An 18,344-nucleotide genomic window follows, 5' to 3' on the forward strand; every position below is an offset into this window, starting at 1 on the left:
AATAGGCGGTGCGATTCTAATTCGATCCGATCTGTTCAACCTCAATCCAATGGTGCTCGGTCTTTTGTTAGTGCATGATGACAACTCCTTTATCTAATCTGACATCCATGTCTTTTTCCTCTTCTAGCTTTGATAATTTTTGTAATTATTTTTTATAAAATAATAATTTCTCTTAATCTACCAGACTTATCTCCATTAATATAATAACTTTCCATTAATATAATAACTTTGATCTCCGAGCAACAACTATGCATCATGACGAGTATAGTTTATCAATCTTCTCTTCATATATGATATACTAGCTACGTTCGTAACTTCCTCGATCGTCTATTTGAAAATATTCAAATACTAAGAGAATTAATTTTGATGATAAATCTTAATCATAAATTTTTAGAGCTACAAAGTGAGGGTTTCTAAAGTTTATGAAAGTACAGATGGTATTTCTATTTTTTGAAAATAAAACCTTGAAGCAAGAGAATATACTTTATGGATTATTGAGAATAATCCTTTAACTTTTGTTTTTCCTTAATGGTGAATATTTTAGTCGATTAGATATTGATACATGAATCCTTGTACAGTAAATGTCGATAAAATAAGACATCAACACTTGTCGTATCAACACCAAATTCTGATACGAGAGATACGTGCCACAGACAACCATGAGTACTATATCATAAACGTGAGCCTATACAACACGAGCTCTTGATCTCAGATATTAAATACTCAACTCTTACTTCAAACATCTACTAAATTAAAGATCTATGCAAATCTTAATGTCAAAATGCAGACGTATGTGATGATCCTCGAGCTCGTTGACGACAAAAGACTAGTTCAGCATCGCGCTGACTTTTCTTCGACCTAGTTTGGAGTCACGCTGCTGACTTCGCTTTGACCTGCGGCCCGCTCCCTCGTGGCGCCTGCCGCGAACGCAAAGAACGTGCATGGATGGCCTTATCCACGTGGAGACCATGCGCCGCGCCCACCCTATGCGCGAGCCAGCCTCGAACCCCGGGGTCCCACGCGCCACGTAGGTCTAACGTGTGGACGAGACATACCATGGCACTTCCCACCCACTTCGAAAAGCCGGACGGCATCTCTAGCGCAGCAACGCCTATAAATACCGGGTTCGATGCTGCTCCTCTACTCACTCCAAGACCTCCACTCCACATATCCATCACGCTTGCATCGGACTCGTTGATCTCCTACTCCATCAGGCTGCAATGGCTGTCGTCACCACCGAGAGGTCTTTCGGTCTTGGCCTGGTCGTCACCATGGTGAAGGACGCCGCCTTACGCAGTGTGAAGCAACGAGAGGATGGTGGTGACAATGACGCCGACGACGACGACGACGACTACGATGTGGCACCAGCTGCGTGATGGCCTCGAGTAGAGGGTCTATAATATGTATATTGTAGGGTTATCAGATCCAATGCAAGAAGTGTAACCAGTTTCATTCCTATGTTATGATTAAGACCGGAAGATTTAGTAGCTACTGCTGAACTAAACATGCTCAGATCCTTGAGAAATATCTTAGCCGATCATGCTGAGCTCGTGTACACTCTCATAGTTGATGCCTATCATCATATAGAGCTGTTGCTTGTTCTTCGTCACCATTGAAAACCTAGAGCTCTATCCAGTGGATCCAAAACTCCACTGCATCATGCATGGCTTTCGATCTCCTGCCGTTGTGTGGGGATTCGTGCATGCGTATTCTCTCGACAAGTGGTCGATGTGCTGAAACTTTCTGGGCTGAGGAGAAGCTGATCCATCCGACATGGAGATGCAACATCAGCACAAGTTACGTTAGCAGCTTAATGAAGGGGCCTCCTAGCCGTAAATGGCTGGCACTTGGTACATTCACAAAGGCTCCATTAGTTTCAGCAGGCCATGACCGAATCCATCGGACGTCCAATGTTTGGTTCTTGGTCGAAACACTCTGTCTTTCCTTTGGCATCTGGTAGAATACTACGCAGTAAATTTGCTGTGCCGGAAATTCCAAGAAATGGTGAAGTTCATTGCAGACTGGGACGAACTCGAACCTAAAAAGCAGTGGAAACCATTCATAACTTGATGTGGCAGATACTGCAGTTATTACACCCAAATGTTGATGCCACCATATCCTGAGAATAGAATGTGGCATAAATCTGAGTCAGAAAGCAGAAGTAAATATATGGAATATATGGCTGAGCACTACAGCTACATTATGATTATTTACATATTGGATGGACAAAATTCATTGCTATTATTCAGCTACATTTGTATGAACATATGACTTTCTTCTATGGGCCACACACAAAAAATAGAAATGTCTGTATGAAAGTCGTAATTTGAGAGGAGAGAACCGAAACCACTATATATATATATATATTCATGTGACAGTTAGCAGGAGTTTTGTGTGGTTACTCCAAGTTGACGGCGGAGAGCAGTTCAGAGTCAGATTGACTCCTCTTTGACCAGAGTCTGGCACGTGCGCCCTCCGTCCGCCGTGGCACCTGCCGCCCGCCCTAAGAACGTGCATGGGTAGCCGCATCCACGTGGAGACCGTGCGCAGCGACCACCCTCCATGAGCTAGGACCAAACCCGCGGGTCCCGTGCGCCGCGTCGGTCGAACATGTTTAAGAGAGCACCGTGGCACCACCACCACCACCCCACGAGACCTCCTTTTCCTTCCCCCAGACACCGGCCGGCCCCAGCCGGTAGTGAAAGCTGAAAACCATCCCCCACCGAGGCATCTCCTCATGCTTTGCCCCTTATAAATACTAGCTTCGATGCTGCTTCTCTCCTCACCCGAAAAGCGTCCACTATATACGTGTATCATCATCGTCGTCGTCTACCGGCTGCAATGGATGTCGTCACCACCGTGGTGACAATGATGATGATTGATGATGACAAGGACGAGGACGGCAACGATGTGGCACCAGCTGCCTGATGATATTGAGCGAAGAGTTTGATGCTCTGTAGTATGTACGTTAGGATGATTATGGCAGGTCTACTGTTTTCGGAGGCTCAAACAAAATTGCTTCACTTAAATGTGAAAGATATGCTGTAGGGTTTTCGGATCCAAATAAATTAATGTTGTTTGGCATATTTTAGTGAATCAAACTAGCAGCTTTAGTGGAGCTACTGCTGAGCTCAAAATGCTCAAACCCTCATGAAGCTAATCTTAACCAGTGTTCTATACATCGGCCTTCAATCGTGCTGAGCTGGTGTGCAGTCTCCCAGAAGTGGAGACACAAGCAGTCCATCAATCTCAGCGAAGAGAATCTCCATTTTAGGGTTCTTTTAGTCCAAATACATCTCCTTTGTTTGGTAGAATAACATGCAACAGATCTGTTGCGATGAAAAATCTAAGAAATATTGCTGCTATTTGTTTGACTTGGATCTCATGATACATGCAGTAGAAAAATATCTTAAACCTAAAACACAACGAAAACCAGTTCATACCTTGAAGTTGCTGATGCCAAGTGTTGATGCCACCATATCAATAAGCGGGCATAGTAATAATATGGAGACCGTCCTGGGAATAGAACATGGAATTCAATTTTCTCCACCATATCAATAATATGTCAGCAGTTCTGACATGGCTGAACTATACCTATAATATGGTGATCTACAAATTAGATGGACAAAAAGCCGTCTGCTATTATACAGCTACATCAGCCTTACCAACTAAATTGTATGAGCAGATATATCCAGCCACGAATGAACTGTGCATATTAACGCAGTTGACTGAAGTGTTTATTTTGGTCCACTCCTCTGACTGATAATATCATTCCTTTGTACGTCCAACGGTTGAAAAATTATAGAGAATATTTTCATTTTTTTGAAGAAATTTATAAGGTGTTATTATGTTACTTTACATACATATCTCTCTAATTTTCTGAAAAATATATTTTGTGGATTAATGATAACTAAAATAATCATGTTGACCGCCACTTCTAAGGTCAACACTATATATGTCATGCAATCAATCATATACACATATATATTTATGTACGTCCGTACAGTTCTTGCTGTCAAATATCTTGTACCTGTAGTGTATCTCTCTACGCAAATAAACTTGATGCCAAGGCCTACGTATACAACTGTTGACGACGAAGACTAGCCTCGTACGAAGGCTGACTTTTCTTTGACCTCCTTCAGAATCAGGCTGACTTCGCGTTGACCCGAGTCCTGCACGCACCCCCAGGACGCTGAGAACGTGCATGGATCGTCGCCTCCACGTGGAGACCGTGCACGGCCACCACCCTCCATGAGCCATGCCCGAACCAGTGGGTCCCATCCGCCACGCCGGACGAGAATGTGGACGAGAGCCGCCGTGGTCGGAACCCTCCCTTTCCCTTCTCCATGAGAGAGATACGGCTTAGGGCAAAAGGCGAAGGAGGCATCATCAGCTCCCACTGCGGCAACCCTTATAAATACCAGTCTCCACGCCGCGTCTCTCCTCACTCCAAACCCTCCACTGTCTTCTCGATCTCCTCCTCGATCAAGCTGCAATGGTTGTCGTCTCCACCGAGAGGTCTCTTCTCCCTGGCCCGGTGGTCGCCGAGGTGCCGGACATGGCCCTACGCAGCGTGGTGCGTCGAGAGAATGGTCGCGGCGACGACGATGACGACGACGACGACAATGATGTGGCACCAGCTGCCTGACTGATGATGTTGAGTAAAGAACCTCAGGTTTATTAGATATATGATGAGGTCAGGGTAGGTATAGTTATATACATACCCTAACTTAGTTTGTAGTCCATATATATAAATATATGTGGATGGGAGTGAAATCTAGAGCTGCTGAGTACGCAGTTATTTGGTGGTGATGAAAGAGGGACCTCACTCTTTTACTGTAGTATAGTTGATGGAGTTCTCCATGTAGTAGCTAGTTATAATTAACCCGATGTTAGTATCTATTACTTCCCATGGTTGATGAGATACAATGGAAGATGCATGGTTGTAATAGTAGATAAGTTACTCATCCATGATTACTTGAAGCTTCTTTGTGTACTAACTGTAAATGGCTTCTTTTGCTTGCACAAACAGTTGTCTAACAGGCTAGTGGCATTACCATGCATTATTATCTTGTGTGAATAGGAAGAAAGGGATTTGATCCTACGAACTATAGAAGAAGATTAAGCACACTTGCTTAGCCTTTAATTTTTGATGCAGTGATGACTATATTTTATGCATCATTTGCCAGTTTTGCTTTCAATATTGGGAGAATCAATATTGTATGCAGCTCAAGAAAGCTACTATAATCAATAACTTAGTATCAAGCATCCATGTAATCGTATAATTATGTGTGTTTTGGGAAAAATGATTTACTCTTTTCCACACAAAATAACATATAGGGCATACAAACAAGTAGGACATAGTTTGAGGATACATGATTAATTTCTACGAGAGAAAACATTGATGATTTAGCACCTTAATGGTAATAAATACTTTCATTTTGTACACTAGAAATGTATGAACGATTAGTGTAAATATCTACAGATCTATTGCTTATAAGTAATTTCCAACAAAATTGCAATTTATGTGGTTATAAAGTTAACTGAAAGACATACACACACCCATACAAGTAAACAAATTGCATATTAGTTTGAGTTTCTATATGAACTTTGATAGAAGTGTTTTTTTTTTTTTGGTGGCAATTATATTAGTGTGAGTTAGTGCATACTAATGTTTTTCTTTTTCTCTTTCGCATAAATCATTTTTGATGAGGACGGATATGAAAAATCAAGGAAAAAAAAGTATACGATTGTTCATTTTTCGGAACATATAGACAGTGGATTTTTTTCATTTGGTGAGGGTGAAGTACACAACAAGTTAAAGAATTTGATTTTTTTCAAGTATATAACTATATATATATATTTAAATAGTTATACATCTTCAAAGATTAATAGATTAGTAATTTATATGCTTTTTTTGTGTGAGATTTTGAGTATGTCCATGAGATATTATTTGTTAAACTGTTATCTTTCATCAAGAATCTTACAGAAGTGAACTCAAATGTAAGAAGAAATTTCTTCACCTGAGATTATTTCTCAATTACTTCCATGAAGCTGAGAAACCCGACTACAAATTGTAATTCTTTTCGAAAAGTTTTCAGATCACCATTCGAGTCATACACCACTACCAAATAACTCTTTTCACTATGCTCATCCTCATCTTCTCCGATGTTGCTACAACTATTGGGATTTCCAATTATCCGAAGGTAGAATTGCCCCCCATATGCCTACCGTTCCCAGACTCTTTCTTGCCGTACCACCTGCCATAGCCCAGAGAACAACATGCAGGAACCATGAGCGCCTACTATGTATATACTTGATTTGAAATCAAGCTCGGTACAGTATGACTAGGAGCCACTGCTGGAGAAAGCTGAAGCTTTGACATGATCTACGTTATATGAGGTTCGGATTCACATTGATATCATGTGTATCGAGCATGCTTGAGTTGCTTTACTAATTCTATTACATGATCTGTTCATCAAATGACTATTTATCTCTCTCTTCCTGTGAGTGTGTTTATGTGGAGCTTGCTTCTTGCATGATCATTGAGTTCCATTGTTTAGGGCCAGGCCTTGATCACTTTGATATGCTATGTAGAATCTCTTCTCGATGAGAATGAAGTTGAGGTTGAGGAAGATATTATGGTTTCGTTTGAGAAAATATATCTAGCCACCTTTTTTCCAATAAAAAAAAAGAGTATGTTCGTGATGATACTTAGAATCTAGCATGATGGATCAAAGTGTTTTTTTGAGTCTCTTGTCGACGTAACCCAACAACCCCTCCATTGACGATCGAATCGTTGCACCATGGCTTGAGCATATTGAAAGTGTTATCTAACTTAGCTAGTAAAAACTTTTGACAATCTATCGCGAGATTTTGAGCTTGAATCTCATCTTCGTCATTTATCTTTTATAAAGAAAAAAAAAAAAAAAAAGGAGAGAGGAGCTTAAGCATGTTGATCATCTCAATGTGTTTCTGACAAATTTGATCATTAAGTTTTTGAGTAACTTTAAATGGCTCAAAGTGTCCTAACAAAGTACATGGAAGATTGCAATATTATTTATTGAACTATTATCTTTTGTGAAGAAACAGATGAAATCCTTACACAAATTAGTTAGAATCTAAAATCAAAGTTTTTTCTTAACTACCAAATAACATCTTACTTGTTCTTATAATGAGAAAATAAAACAATGAGATGAATATCCTTGGAAGACAAGTTTAATTATTAACACAAATGATAAAACAACCTTTTATACCAATACTAGTGTGTATGTATTTAGCAAAGATTTCATATATATATATATATATATATATATATATATATATATATATATATATATATATAATAACTAAACACTAAAAAATGTTGGAAAGGGTGAAGGACTTATAAAAAAAAAAACAAGATCAATAATCAGAAACATATTAAAAAACTAACATAAGATTAACATAATTATCCTTACCTATATCCACAAAAAAAAAATTCTACAACATCGACTACATTCGAGTTAATTCATATTCAAGCACAAATCCTAGTTATTCATATTCAAGTACATAATCTTCTTTTATTTTATTCTTTTTGGAAAATAATCTTCTTAGGGATAATTTAGGAACTTAAAGTATTTTTCGGATCTAGAATAACCGTATCTAAGACTAGAGATACATGATAAATTTATACAAAAATCAAATCCTAATTTCTAATTTTTTTTAAACAACGAGGACTATTTTTTGGTTTAAAATTCTTTGTTTTTAGGACAAGGTAAGGTTATTTCTAGAATTTTTTTTTAAATTTCTTTCTTCTTTTACAAGTATTATTTTTTGTTTGAAATTCTTTGTCCTTATAAGAAGGCAAGGTTGAGTTAATGATACATTAATGACATATAAATGTCACTTTTCGAGATTAAAAATATTCATTTCTTTTTGAAGCTTTTATATTAATATATATTCATCTGAATGGATATACCTCACGCACGCAGGGGAGATGTCGTTCTTGGTTTTGTTACGAAGACTCCATCGAGAGAGAGAGAGAGAGAGGGCGATTGGAGTGTCGTCGTCGATTATGGTACGAAGGCTTCCGTCATTGATGAGCTCCGTCGACAAAATTGTACGTCATTCGTGGCCTCTCCTCGGTTTCTGTTCCTCCTGCTTCTCCGTGACCGTCGTTTGTGTCGTGTGGTGATGGTCCTGCGGCTCCGTCGAATCCCTCCTTTTCGCCTCGAAAGAAGCCATCTTTTGGTCTAAAAATTCGATTTTGGGGACTAAATTCGCTCAAAGATGTAATCTTTTCGTCTAGGGTTCTGGGGATTGCTTAAATCGGCACCGTCAAGTTAGCGCGACAAGAAAGTGCACACCAGAGAGAATCCTCCGTACTCCCGGAAGGTCACAAACTCACTTGTATCATTTGTTCTGGTGACGAGTCAAGGAGCTGGGACAAAATTATCGCAGGACTCCCACACAGGTCCCTTCTTTTTCTCTTCAGAACTGCCGCAATTGATTTGGTGTATTAAAGTTACTTCCAGGTTGTCAATTTCTTTTCTTTTTGATAGAAATGTTCAATGAATCGTGTTTGCCTGAAGAATATGCGTATGCTCATCTTTTCCGATGTCAAGAGATATGATACATAATTCAGCTTCAACGCTTTTACGCTATGAATGAAACGAAGAAAAGGGTTGTTCGATAACATATGCTACTTTGATTCTTATGTTTATGATATAACATTTATAGACATTAGCAAAAGTGATAGGCTCAGGACACCGTTGTACCCATCCTAGGAAGACTACAAGCGCTTGTAGGTGCTCGAGGGTGAAGACTCACAAAACAGGAAATTTAGGAGCTCTGCTCGCTTAAATTGGAGTTAAGCCCTGTGATTGCACTGCCAGCTGAAAAGTTGTAGCTACTTCAACCAAAGCGAAAGCATTCAGGCAACCAATTCATGGTGCTTTATATTTTTGTTTCTCTTGCATTACTTAGACTCAGAATTGTAGAACATCAAATATAAAATGCCAGAAATTGTGGTCTCATACCAGCTTTTAAACATGAAATGTGATATCAGCATTTGACACAGCTTTTCAGAACATTATGTATGATAGAAACTACTGGCACTTTTATGTTAAAGATGGTTTTTCATTTGTTTATTCAATGTCAGTTCTCTGATAATATGTCCAAATGGCCCATTGAATTTTTTGGCTTGAGTCGAACAGATAAGTATGATGAACTTGATATCATTCTCAATTTAAGATTGTGGAAACTTCAATTCCTTACATTGTATAGCATTCTCGAAGCATATATTGTTCTCAGATAACTATGGATTTATCCTCATATGTAAATGTTTACGCATCTTTATTTTTATTTCTCTCCATGTTCCAGCAGGCAACCAACGAGTCACTGATCTCTCCATGGTACCTATGATGGACACAGGTTCTTCCTTAATCTTGGATGTTGATTTAGTTAAACACAATACTTGTCGATTAAGTGCCTACCAACGTTCAGTTAATCAAGACTTAAAGCTCATATAGATTTCACACAAAAAGGGTGTCTAGGAAATTCCATATGCATGTTGTTTCATCAAAGTTGTTCCTCGGTCCTGATTCATATTCATCTTGATTTGTGTTCTCTCCTCTTCCTTCATCTTTTTGTGCTGCAAATCCTAAGCTGTTCCTCTGCGACACCCTGCTGATCACAAAGATGGCACAGCTGAGGAAGATTCTAGGGGTAAAGACAATGGTTCATGTGTGAGACCTGCGGCAAGATCTGCAGGGGTGGGCAATGTGCAGCAGTTGCAGCTGTGTTCGAGTGTGAGATTAAGCCAAATTTATTGGTACTTCAAACCTGGCTCGGAGCAAGTCCTGGTCCAATTATTTAAGAGAACAGCAGCCACATGGCCTTTCCTGCCCTCGCCATGACTTTTCCACCCCAGTAAAGGAGTCAGAAGAGGCAGAGGTAGAGAGAGAGAGGAGGGGAGAGGTAGTGAATCTTTTTCCTGGTCCAGAAATAGTTGATGGTGATGGAATGAATGCATGTTATTAAATGATACTTGGATTTTGGACCCATAGGAAACATGCTTCTCGACATAAACTGAGGGCAACATGTTGGTGATAATGACACTGCATCTTCCACTCATCTTCCTTGACGAACCCCAAAAATAGAGAGGATTTGGGAGAGAAGGATGAATGCTGAATCCACTTTTTATGGGGCGACACGGAGTCTCAACTCCGGTTATTCTATTCTGTGGATAAGCGGGGAATGATATAAGAGATACGTCAACCATCCAATTCCACATACGGTTTACTTATGCAATTGGTTTGGTTGTCTAACTTTCTCTTCCATTGTTTACTTCAGTTTAAGCACGTTCAAGTCACAGAGAAGAAAGATCAAATCTTGTGGTGTTCACCAAGGACAAAGCAGTCACAATACCACTTGTGTAGGCTACTGCATAAATCTGGAAAAGGACACTGTTCTCGAGAGGAGGAAATCTTCTCACTCTTCTTCCAAGTTTCAGTCTTTCTATCCTGTCCGCAGTTCCATTTTCTAGTCTGTATTATCTTCGTAAGAAGGATGCATGTACTCAGCTGAGCCATTTTGTGCTCTTTCATTCTTGAATCAAAATAATGGTTTTAACTAAGCCTGATAAACAAGAGAGAGAGAGAGAGAGAGAGAGAGAGAGAAGAGAGAGATTTTAACAATTTCTTCTTCCCATGGCCATCGACTGAAGTTTGGAAATCAGCTGTTTGGGTTTGCAAAGTCAAGAAAAGCAGCAGGATTTCCTCATCCGATTGATGACCAACTTTTCTTCATTCATCCAGATTTCAGAATCCTCTCTTTTTTTCTTTTGACTTTTGAATCAGACCAATCCATGCGACAGTGCTTACATGCAACTTTTGCACTCTCCTTGTATGCAATGACAAGAAGAAAGTACACCCACTGTCACCTATGGAGCCGAAGCAAATGATTTGGACTCTGTGATTTGGGATTAATTGATCCATCCCAAAACTTGCTCATGCCTTGGGAGTGATAGAACTTGGATTCAGACAACAGAGGAACGTGGCCTGGCATGATGCTCAACCCATAGATTTGCCATACTGAAACAAGCAACAGTATATACACACATATATATATATATATATAGCCAAAGATTCTGTAACGAGAGAAGATAATACTTAGCAGGTAGCATGATAAATGGCATGTTGTGATGCGATAACGATGTCATGTGTCGTCCTCCTTGTCAATATCCGAATCTGGCGTGGTTAAAAAGGAGAAGAGGGTCAAATCCATAACACTACTCTCATAAAGGCTCTTTGAAGGCCTCTTCAGAACAAGAAAGCTAGGAAACACAGAGATAGATCGAGAGAGAGAGAGGGAGGGAGGAGGAATTCTGTTCCATTTGACGATACTTCACTGTTTGCATGAGAGCCTGTTGGCGAATTCAGAAGAGCTTTTGCTGAAGCAGGTTGGTCCCTTCTCCTCCCTGGTTTCTGTACTTCCCTTCATGGTCATTGTGGATTTTTCACATTTGCCAAGGCTTTCTTCTCCTTTTTGCCCAACGAACACTTGATCTTCTTTCTAATTTGTGTGTAGTTTGGTTTCGATTAATCGAGCTGTCTCGTGAGGTTTTGATATCTGTTTTGTGCTAGAAATCAGAACCACTTGTTGAACTTCCTTTGTCTTTTTCATGATGAAATGTTGATGTTTCTGTTTGGGTTGCATACTATTAGTTCTGATTGCATGCTTTCTCTTGGATTTTACTACTTGGAGTTGGAGTTGTTTCATTCCTTTGCTATTTTATCTGTTCTTCCATTCTTTAGATTTTTTTAGGCAAAAATCCTTCTTTTCCTTCATGTCGATTGACCTTCTTCAGCGCTTTCGTTTCTTCTTCTTCTTCTTCTTCTTCTTCTTTATTGGTTATTTGTCGTGGCTAATTAGATCTGTGCTTATTTACCCTCTTTGGCAATACTATTGTTTCCATCTTCTTCCTTCTTTTCCGAATCTTTAAAGATATCTGTCTCATAACTAGATTCTAGATTGAGTATTGTAAAGTCACATGTCTATATTTTAATCTCCATCGTCCTTTTTATTTTATTCAGTTTCTCATAATCTTTCCATTAAAAAATCGCATAATCCTCCCAGGTTTTCATTGTCTTCAAACTAAATCTAAACCTGGAGATTTTTTTCTTCTTGTGTTCCTGTTCCATCTTTGGGTTATGTACTGAAGCATTTGCTGAATGTTATGTGGTGATATCTTCCTGGCCATTATGTTGCTCTTCACTTGTTCTGATTTGATTTTGTTTCTCTTTCTGTGGAGAAGTTCGTAGTCCATCAATGAATCAATATGTTCCTGACTGGACCATGGAAGATGATTCTGGACGTTTGACAGATCTCCTTCCCATGACAAATCAAAGGAAACCAATGGGGTCAGAACCCACTTGCTCTGTTTCCTCCCTCGGCTTCCATCAACTTCAACCAATATGTATCATCTTGTGTTCTTCTGATCTTGCAGACCTGATAACGAGCTTGTGGAGCTGTTATGGAGGAATGGACATGTTGTTATGCACAGCCAGACTCACCGGAGAACTCCGGTCGGTGAATTCAAACAAGCTTCGAAACCTGATCCAGTGCAGAAATATGAGCAATCCCTTGGGGATTCCAGTAACTTGATCCAAGAGGCTGAGGCTGCATCATGGTTCCAGTTCCCTCTCGATGACTCCTTCGAAAAAGAATTCTGTTCTGAGTTCTTCCCTGAAATCACAGGCACAGACACAGTTGTCTCCGAAAAGATCAGCAAGGATTTCACTGCGGAGGAAGAAGATAGGTACTTAAAATTCGGTTTCACCGATGACGGCACTGCTTTCACAGCACCTGCTCCTAAGCAGTCCACTCCTCATCCCCAGGACAACATTATGCCCCCTCCTAGATCACATGTTATGGGCTCTACGCCACAATCTTCCTCCTTAGAAAATTCTAACAGTGGTGTCCTCAACTTTCCTCACTTCTCAAAGCAAGTGAAGGCTGATTTGGGATCCTTGAGTTGCCGACTGGGGCACAGAGGATCTGGGAGCAATAGCAAGGCAGGTGCCCAGGAGTCCTCAATGATGACAGTTGGGTCAAGTGCTTGTGGAAGTAATCAGATTCAAGCTCAGACCGATCCAAGCAATAATATTAGCAATGATGCAGCTGACATTGTCACAAGACTTAGAGAGGGCACTGGCATGAGGCTTCTCTCTGAGAGAATGCAATCCAAGGCACATGAAGGCACTGTAACTTCATCTTCAGGTGGTTCTGGCTGCAGTTATGGAAGATCAGCACAGCAGAATGAGAGCAATCACAGCCACAAGAGGAGGAAGGCAAGAGATGTGGAAGAATCTGGGTGCCAGAGTGAGGTACTCTATTAAGAGGTTAAATAATTCCACTTTTTTTTTTTTTCTTGTTCAGTGTTCTTTGAAGATGATTCTGACACCTCAGGTCTCTGAAACTTGCAGGAAGCTGAATACGAGTCAATCGATGAGAAGAAGCAGGCTACACGACCGACGTCCAAACGAAGAAGCCGTGCTGCTGAGGTCCACAATCTCTCAGAGAGGGTAAAATGAGTTCCCTGTTCTTCAACTCAATGATTCATGTCTCTGTCCTTATGAAGGTGTTATTATCATGTAGCGAAGAAGAGATAGAATAAATGAGAAAATGAAGGCTCTGCAGGAGCTCATACCTCATTGCAACAAGGTACATATGTCTCTCTTGATCATGATTCTGACAGTCAAGGTTGTAGAAAGAGCATTTCCAATCCAGCCATATTTTTCGTCTGACTATGGTTATACATAATTTCAGACAGATAAAGCATCAATGCTGGATGAAGCAATTGAGTACCTGAAAACGCTTCAGCTGCAAGTTCAGGTATGAAAATTTTAGTGCCTTTGCATCTTTTTCTCCACATATATATAACAGAAACCGTCGATGATTGTATCGTTGGTCATGTATCAGATGATGTGGATGGGAAGTGGCATGGCGTCGATGATGTTTCCATGTGTCCAACAATACATTTCAGGCATGGGAATGGGAATTGGAATGAGTCATGCATCCATGTCTGCTATTCATAGTGCAGTTCAATTGCCAAGAGTTCCATTTGTCAATGCATCTGTAGCTCCAGTTTCCAGTGGAAACCAGGCATCATTTTTACCCTCCCCAGCTATAAGTGCAGCAAACTTTCCCAGCCAGATGCAGAACATTCATCTTCCCGAATCATATGCCCGGTACCTTGGTTTTCATAACTTTTGTGCATATGGATCGCACATGGTGCAGCATAATCAATCAGCAGCATCACCTGATACCACTCTCCCGTCTGCTGCCGGAGGACCTACAAGTATCAGGAACAACAAATCTGGTAAGTTGCTAGTGTTCAGTAATTCTTCTTTACCTGACTCTTGGTCCATATCATGAAAGACGATGTTCGTCTCATGGTAATTTTGATTACCGTAAATTATGAGTCTAAAACATGGTGCAGGAAGAAATCTTCTTGGTTTACTTACTGAAACTTATTTCTTTCGTAAGCAGATTAAAGGAGGAACTTCAAATCTAGAGTCGGCTCTACTCTTTATCTCAGACAATTCTTTGTGGACTTGCCGCGGAGTTGGTGCCGCAAAGATACGGGGTCAGAAGATTGGAATTGACCGATCACCATGTTGCCTTCTCCTTGTTAATCCTCCTGATCACCTGCTGAAGCCAGAAATTGTTATGTATATTACAAGGGAATGAGAAATTCTGGCCTTTAGTTGAGCTAGAAACTCGAACTAGTACAAGGTACTTGTTATCTTATTGTGCAAAATATCAATAGAATACGTATTTTTTATTCACTACGAAATAAATATCCATTATCTATTTCACCAATTGGTGATTGCTGAAAACAGTGATGTAGACATTGTGATTGCACTATTGGCTCTTCATCCATCCAGCTCCCACTCCACAATGACTCGCAGCAATCCTGTCATTATCATCAGTAGACTTTTACATCTTAGGAGCCACTGTCTAATTTTAAATGATATATTTTCTGCATTAAAGTTTACATCTGATCCTTCGGAACAATTCAACTAGATAGGGAAAAATCAAGAGATCACCTCGCTTGTTACCGACTCGGAACAAGTCTCATTCTCAAGTTCAAAGATCGATACTAATGTTTACCGTGACCGGCACACTATTCTTTTCACGAGGAATAAAATGAATTATGGGACCACTAATCTTCTGGAATGTTATCGATTACTTATGGTGATTTGTGACTGCCACCAGTGGTACAAAGATGTTCTGGTTCATGTTTTCATGAGATAATGGGACAAGGTACCCAAATTTCTTGGTAGGCATCTTATTCTACTTTGGCACAATGATTTGTATCTTTATCCTCCCCTTTGGTACCACCAAAGGGAAGCATATTGTGCCTTGAAGGATGTTATCAGGTACATGAAACCATTTCCTCGGATGTATATACTCACATGCTGCAGATAGTGATTTTGGTTTTCCTCATGAGGGGTTGGATTTATCTCTGCACCTATTTGACCATTTCTGGTTGTAGATTCTCAATGAAATCATGCATTTATGGTGCTTTGTCCACATACATCTGTTTCTTTGCTCCACTCCATCAGATGAAGCTGGTCACCTCATGTTGACAAGATTTGTTTGCATGGAAGCTGAGCCTGAGGAGTGTAGCATGTTAATCCTGATGTGTTCATGTCTCAACCTAGTGAGCCACACTCTTTCACATAGCAAGTGCCTTTGTGGAAGGAAGGAAGGAAGGAAGGAAGAGTGGGAGAATGTTTTGGAGGTCCACCACGGAGTACTCATCAAAATCATTGCAGCACCACTGGGCCAGTGGACAGCTCTTCTCCTCTTGTTTTCTTCTCTTTCATCTGATGTTGGTAGGCCTGAGATCGACTGATGCCCGTGGTAGGGCCTCGTGGAACCATGACCACAGCTCATAGCCGTAGCTCATGTCCCTTCATGCTTCTACTCTATCCACAAATTTGGATCCAGCGTTCCGATTGGCCCTCGCCGGATCTTCCTTCTCCCTTCTGCCTTCTTCCGCTCCATCAATCTGCTTGCAGTGGCATGTTGGAATTCTGCTTCGGATCCGCTCCTGCCTCAGCGTTCTGCAAGCGCAGAAATTTAATCTCCTCCGTATGGGAGATTAGTGTCTGACAAACTCGTGTTTCTGCAGAATCTTCCACGACTAAAGAACTCGGTTTATTGTATGTGAATGAAGGAAGGGATGATGATAGATTACGGTCGATTACAGTCGCTTTCAGTCGACATCCCGGAAGATTGGAATTGAATCCAATCCTGCATCACTCACGGATGTTGGATTACTGCAATCTCCCTGGTGCATTCATCTTCTCTGCATTCTGTACTGACATTAGGGACCACCGAGGCATCGCAGTATTATCCTCACATTTATTTATGAATTGAGGAAACAAGCTGATCGATCACATGATCATGACAGGCAATAGCGTCATGTGATCTAAATGCTTGCATTTCAAATTAAAGTAGGTTGCAGAGGATGGATTCGTTCATGATAGATTTGTACTGCGAAAATAGCAGCTCTGTTGTTGGGTCTCAGCCTCTGGCAGATCTTGAGCTGCTTTGGGACCCTCCCTTTTCTCGCAGGGACGTGATCGAGATGTTCACCTGGGGGCTCTGAGTTCAGCAAATTCTCATGAATGGCATCACGGTGAGAATTCAGCTACAACGATCAACACATTTCGTTCGGTTTCAGTGAGGATTCGATTCTAAAAGGATAGAGAAGAATGTAAAGAGTAAAGAGGTCAGCTAAAGTAAGATCCACACGAGAATTTTCACAGGTATCTGAAACGAGGAAGATGTTTGGTTGTGTCGATAGATGCAGAACAGAACATCGTGTTCTTCCTTCTCTACTCGGATAATTCTCCTTTCCGAAGCTGCAGATGAGCACAGAAAAGACGAGTTCATGTTCATCTGGTATTATCATGAGCAGGTTGCTCATGCCGGTGTCGCGCGCGCGCGCCCGCCGCATTGCGACAACACAAAAGTCAGAGCTTTCCTGGCACTGCTCTGCGCATCACAGTTGTGCAGTGCCGACTTGCAACTCGAGCAAACTGCTCTCACATGGCTTCACATCTCGAATGCTGCTGCTTATTGCAGCATTGGGTCCCCGAGTTCACCAAATTATTGCGCCAGATCATATTGCATGTCATTGTATCCGAATCAGAAACATCATCATCCATCTTCCATCGGTCAAACTCCTCTATTTACAAAGTATTCGATGCAGTGTGTTCTTGTTTTGTTCTCTCTTTCTAAGGAGAGGAGGACAATGAAATAGATGGCGTATCATCAAAACTGTAGAATGACATACCAAAAAATCTAGACATTCCATCGATTTTGATCACTCGTTACTCGGGCAAACATCCATTACTGATAAATATAAATCTGAAACTTAACCCAAGGATTTGCAAGCAATAGCAAGAACAGTTTTATCTTGGAAAAGATACTGAGATTTACACAGCCATGGAGAAGAAGACGAGCTCACCGTGCTGCTAGCTTTTCATTCATTACAAGATAAAAAGCTAGCAAACAAGCATCAAGTAAGTGTGTGTGGCAACAGTGCTGAGACTTCCCGACCAGACTACGGCATCAACCACCATTTCATGATCACATTGCAGTAAAACTGAACCCCAAGAAGAAGAAGAAGAAGAAGAAGAAGAAGAAGAAGAAGAAGAAGAAACCTGTGAGGAGCTGCTATCTTCTGGGTGAGTGTGGGTGGCAGCTTCGAGGATTGAGGGGGTGAAGGAACAGTGGAGAAGGTTAATAATAATAATATTATATATATATGTGTATGAATTATATGATATATATTTAGAGAGAGAGAGATGGGTGGTAGTTTCTATCGGCAATGGGTCTGAAAAATATATAAAAGAGTGAAATTTAAATATTTGCACCATATCGAAGTAAGCAACCATAGCATATCATATATGTTTGGAACAAAATTTGTTTTAAGAGATTTAAAAAAGTATTATCTCGTTGAAAGATTCAATACATATATCGTTTCTCAATGTATTTCTTTAGAAATTTCTTTTTTCCCACTTTCCGAATGATAAATATTTTTCATATTTGAGACATAATAATATTTTTCATCTATCATAGTTTTAAGACTATAGTTGCTCAATTGCACCCTCGCATGTCGATCCGTGAAAATTTAGCCTCTTAGTGGACTCTTATATGATAAAAAAAAATTGATTTTTTAAGGAATGATCCAATCATAATTCCATAAGTTTCGAACGGTTATACGATAAAACTTTCGAAATGATTCATTCGTTTGGTTCCGCAACGGTGTCATAGTGAAC

At 40.4% G+C, this 18,344-nt stretch overlaps 1 protein-coding gene and 1 long non-coding RNA gene across 2 annotated transcripts; both read left to right on the plus strand.

Moving 5' to 3' along the window:
* The first annotated feature begins 7,036 nt into the window (after positions 1-7,036).
* On the plus strand, positions 7,037-8,577 carry LOC135639189 (uncharacterized). The gene is made up of 2 exons (XR_010496859.1): positions 7,037-8,101; positions 8,291-8,577. It is a non-coding gene; the product is annotated as an uncharacterized LOC135639189 (long non-coding RNA).
* A 2,696-nt stretch (positions 8,578-11,273) lies between these two features.
* On the plus strand, positions 11,274-14,834 carry LOC135639188 (transcription factor PHYTOCHROME INTERACTING FACTOR-LIKE 13-like). The gene is made up of 8 exons (XM_065152988.1): positions 11,274-11,443; positions 12,299-12,404; positions 12,491-13,370; positions 13,470-13,568; positions 13,642-13,707; positions 13,813-13,878; positions 13,966-14,365; positions 14,536-14,834. The coding sequence occupies exons 2-8, from the start codon at positions 12,313-12,315 to the stop codon at positions 14,538-14,540; spliced, it is 1,608 nt and encodes a 535-aa protein (XP_065009060.1). The 5' UTR covers positions 11,274-11,443; positions 12,299-12,312; the 3' UTR covers positions 14,541-14,834.
* Positions 14,835-18,344: the final 3,510 nt, after the last annotated feature.

The sequence above is a fragment of the Musa acuminata genome, chromosome BXJ3-5 (genome assembly GCF_036884655.1).
Source record: "Musa acuminata AAA Group cultivar baxijiao chromosome BXJ3-5, Cavendish_Baxijiao_AAA, whole genome shotgun sequence".
NCBI lineage: Eukaryota > Viridiplantae > Streptophyta > Magnoliopsida > Zingiberales > Musaceae > Musa > Musa acuminata.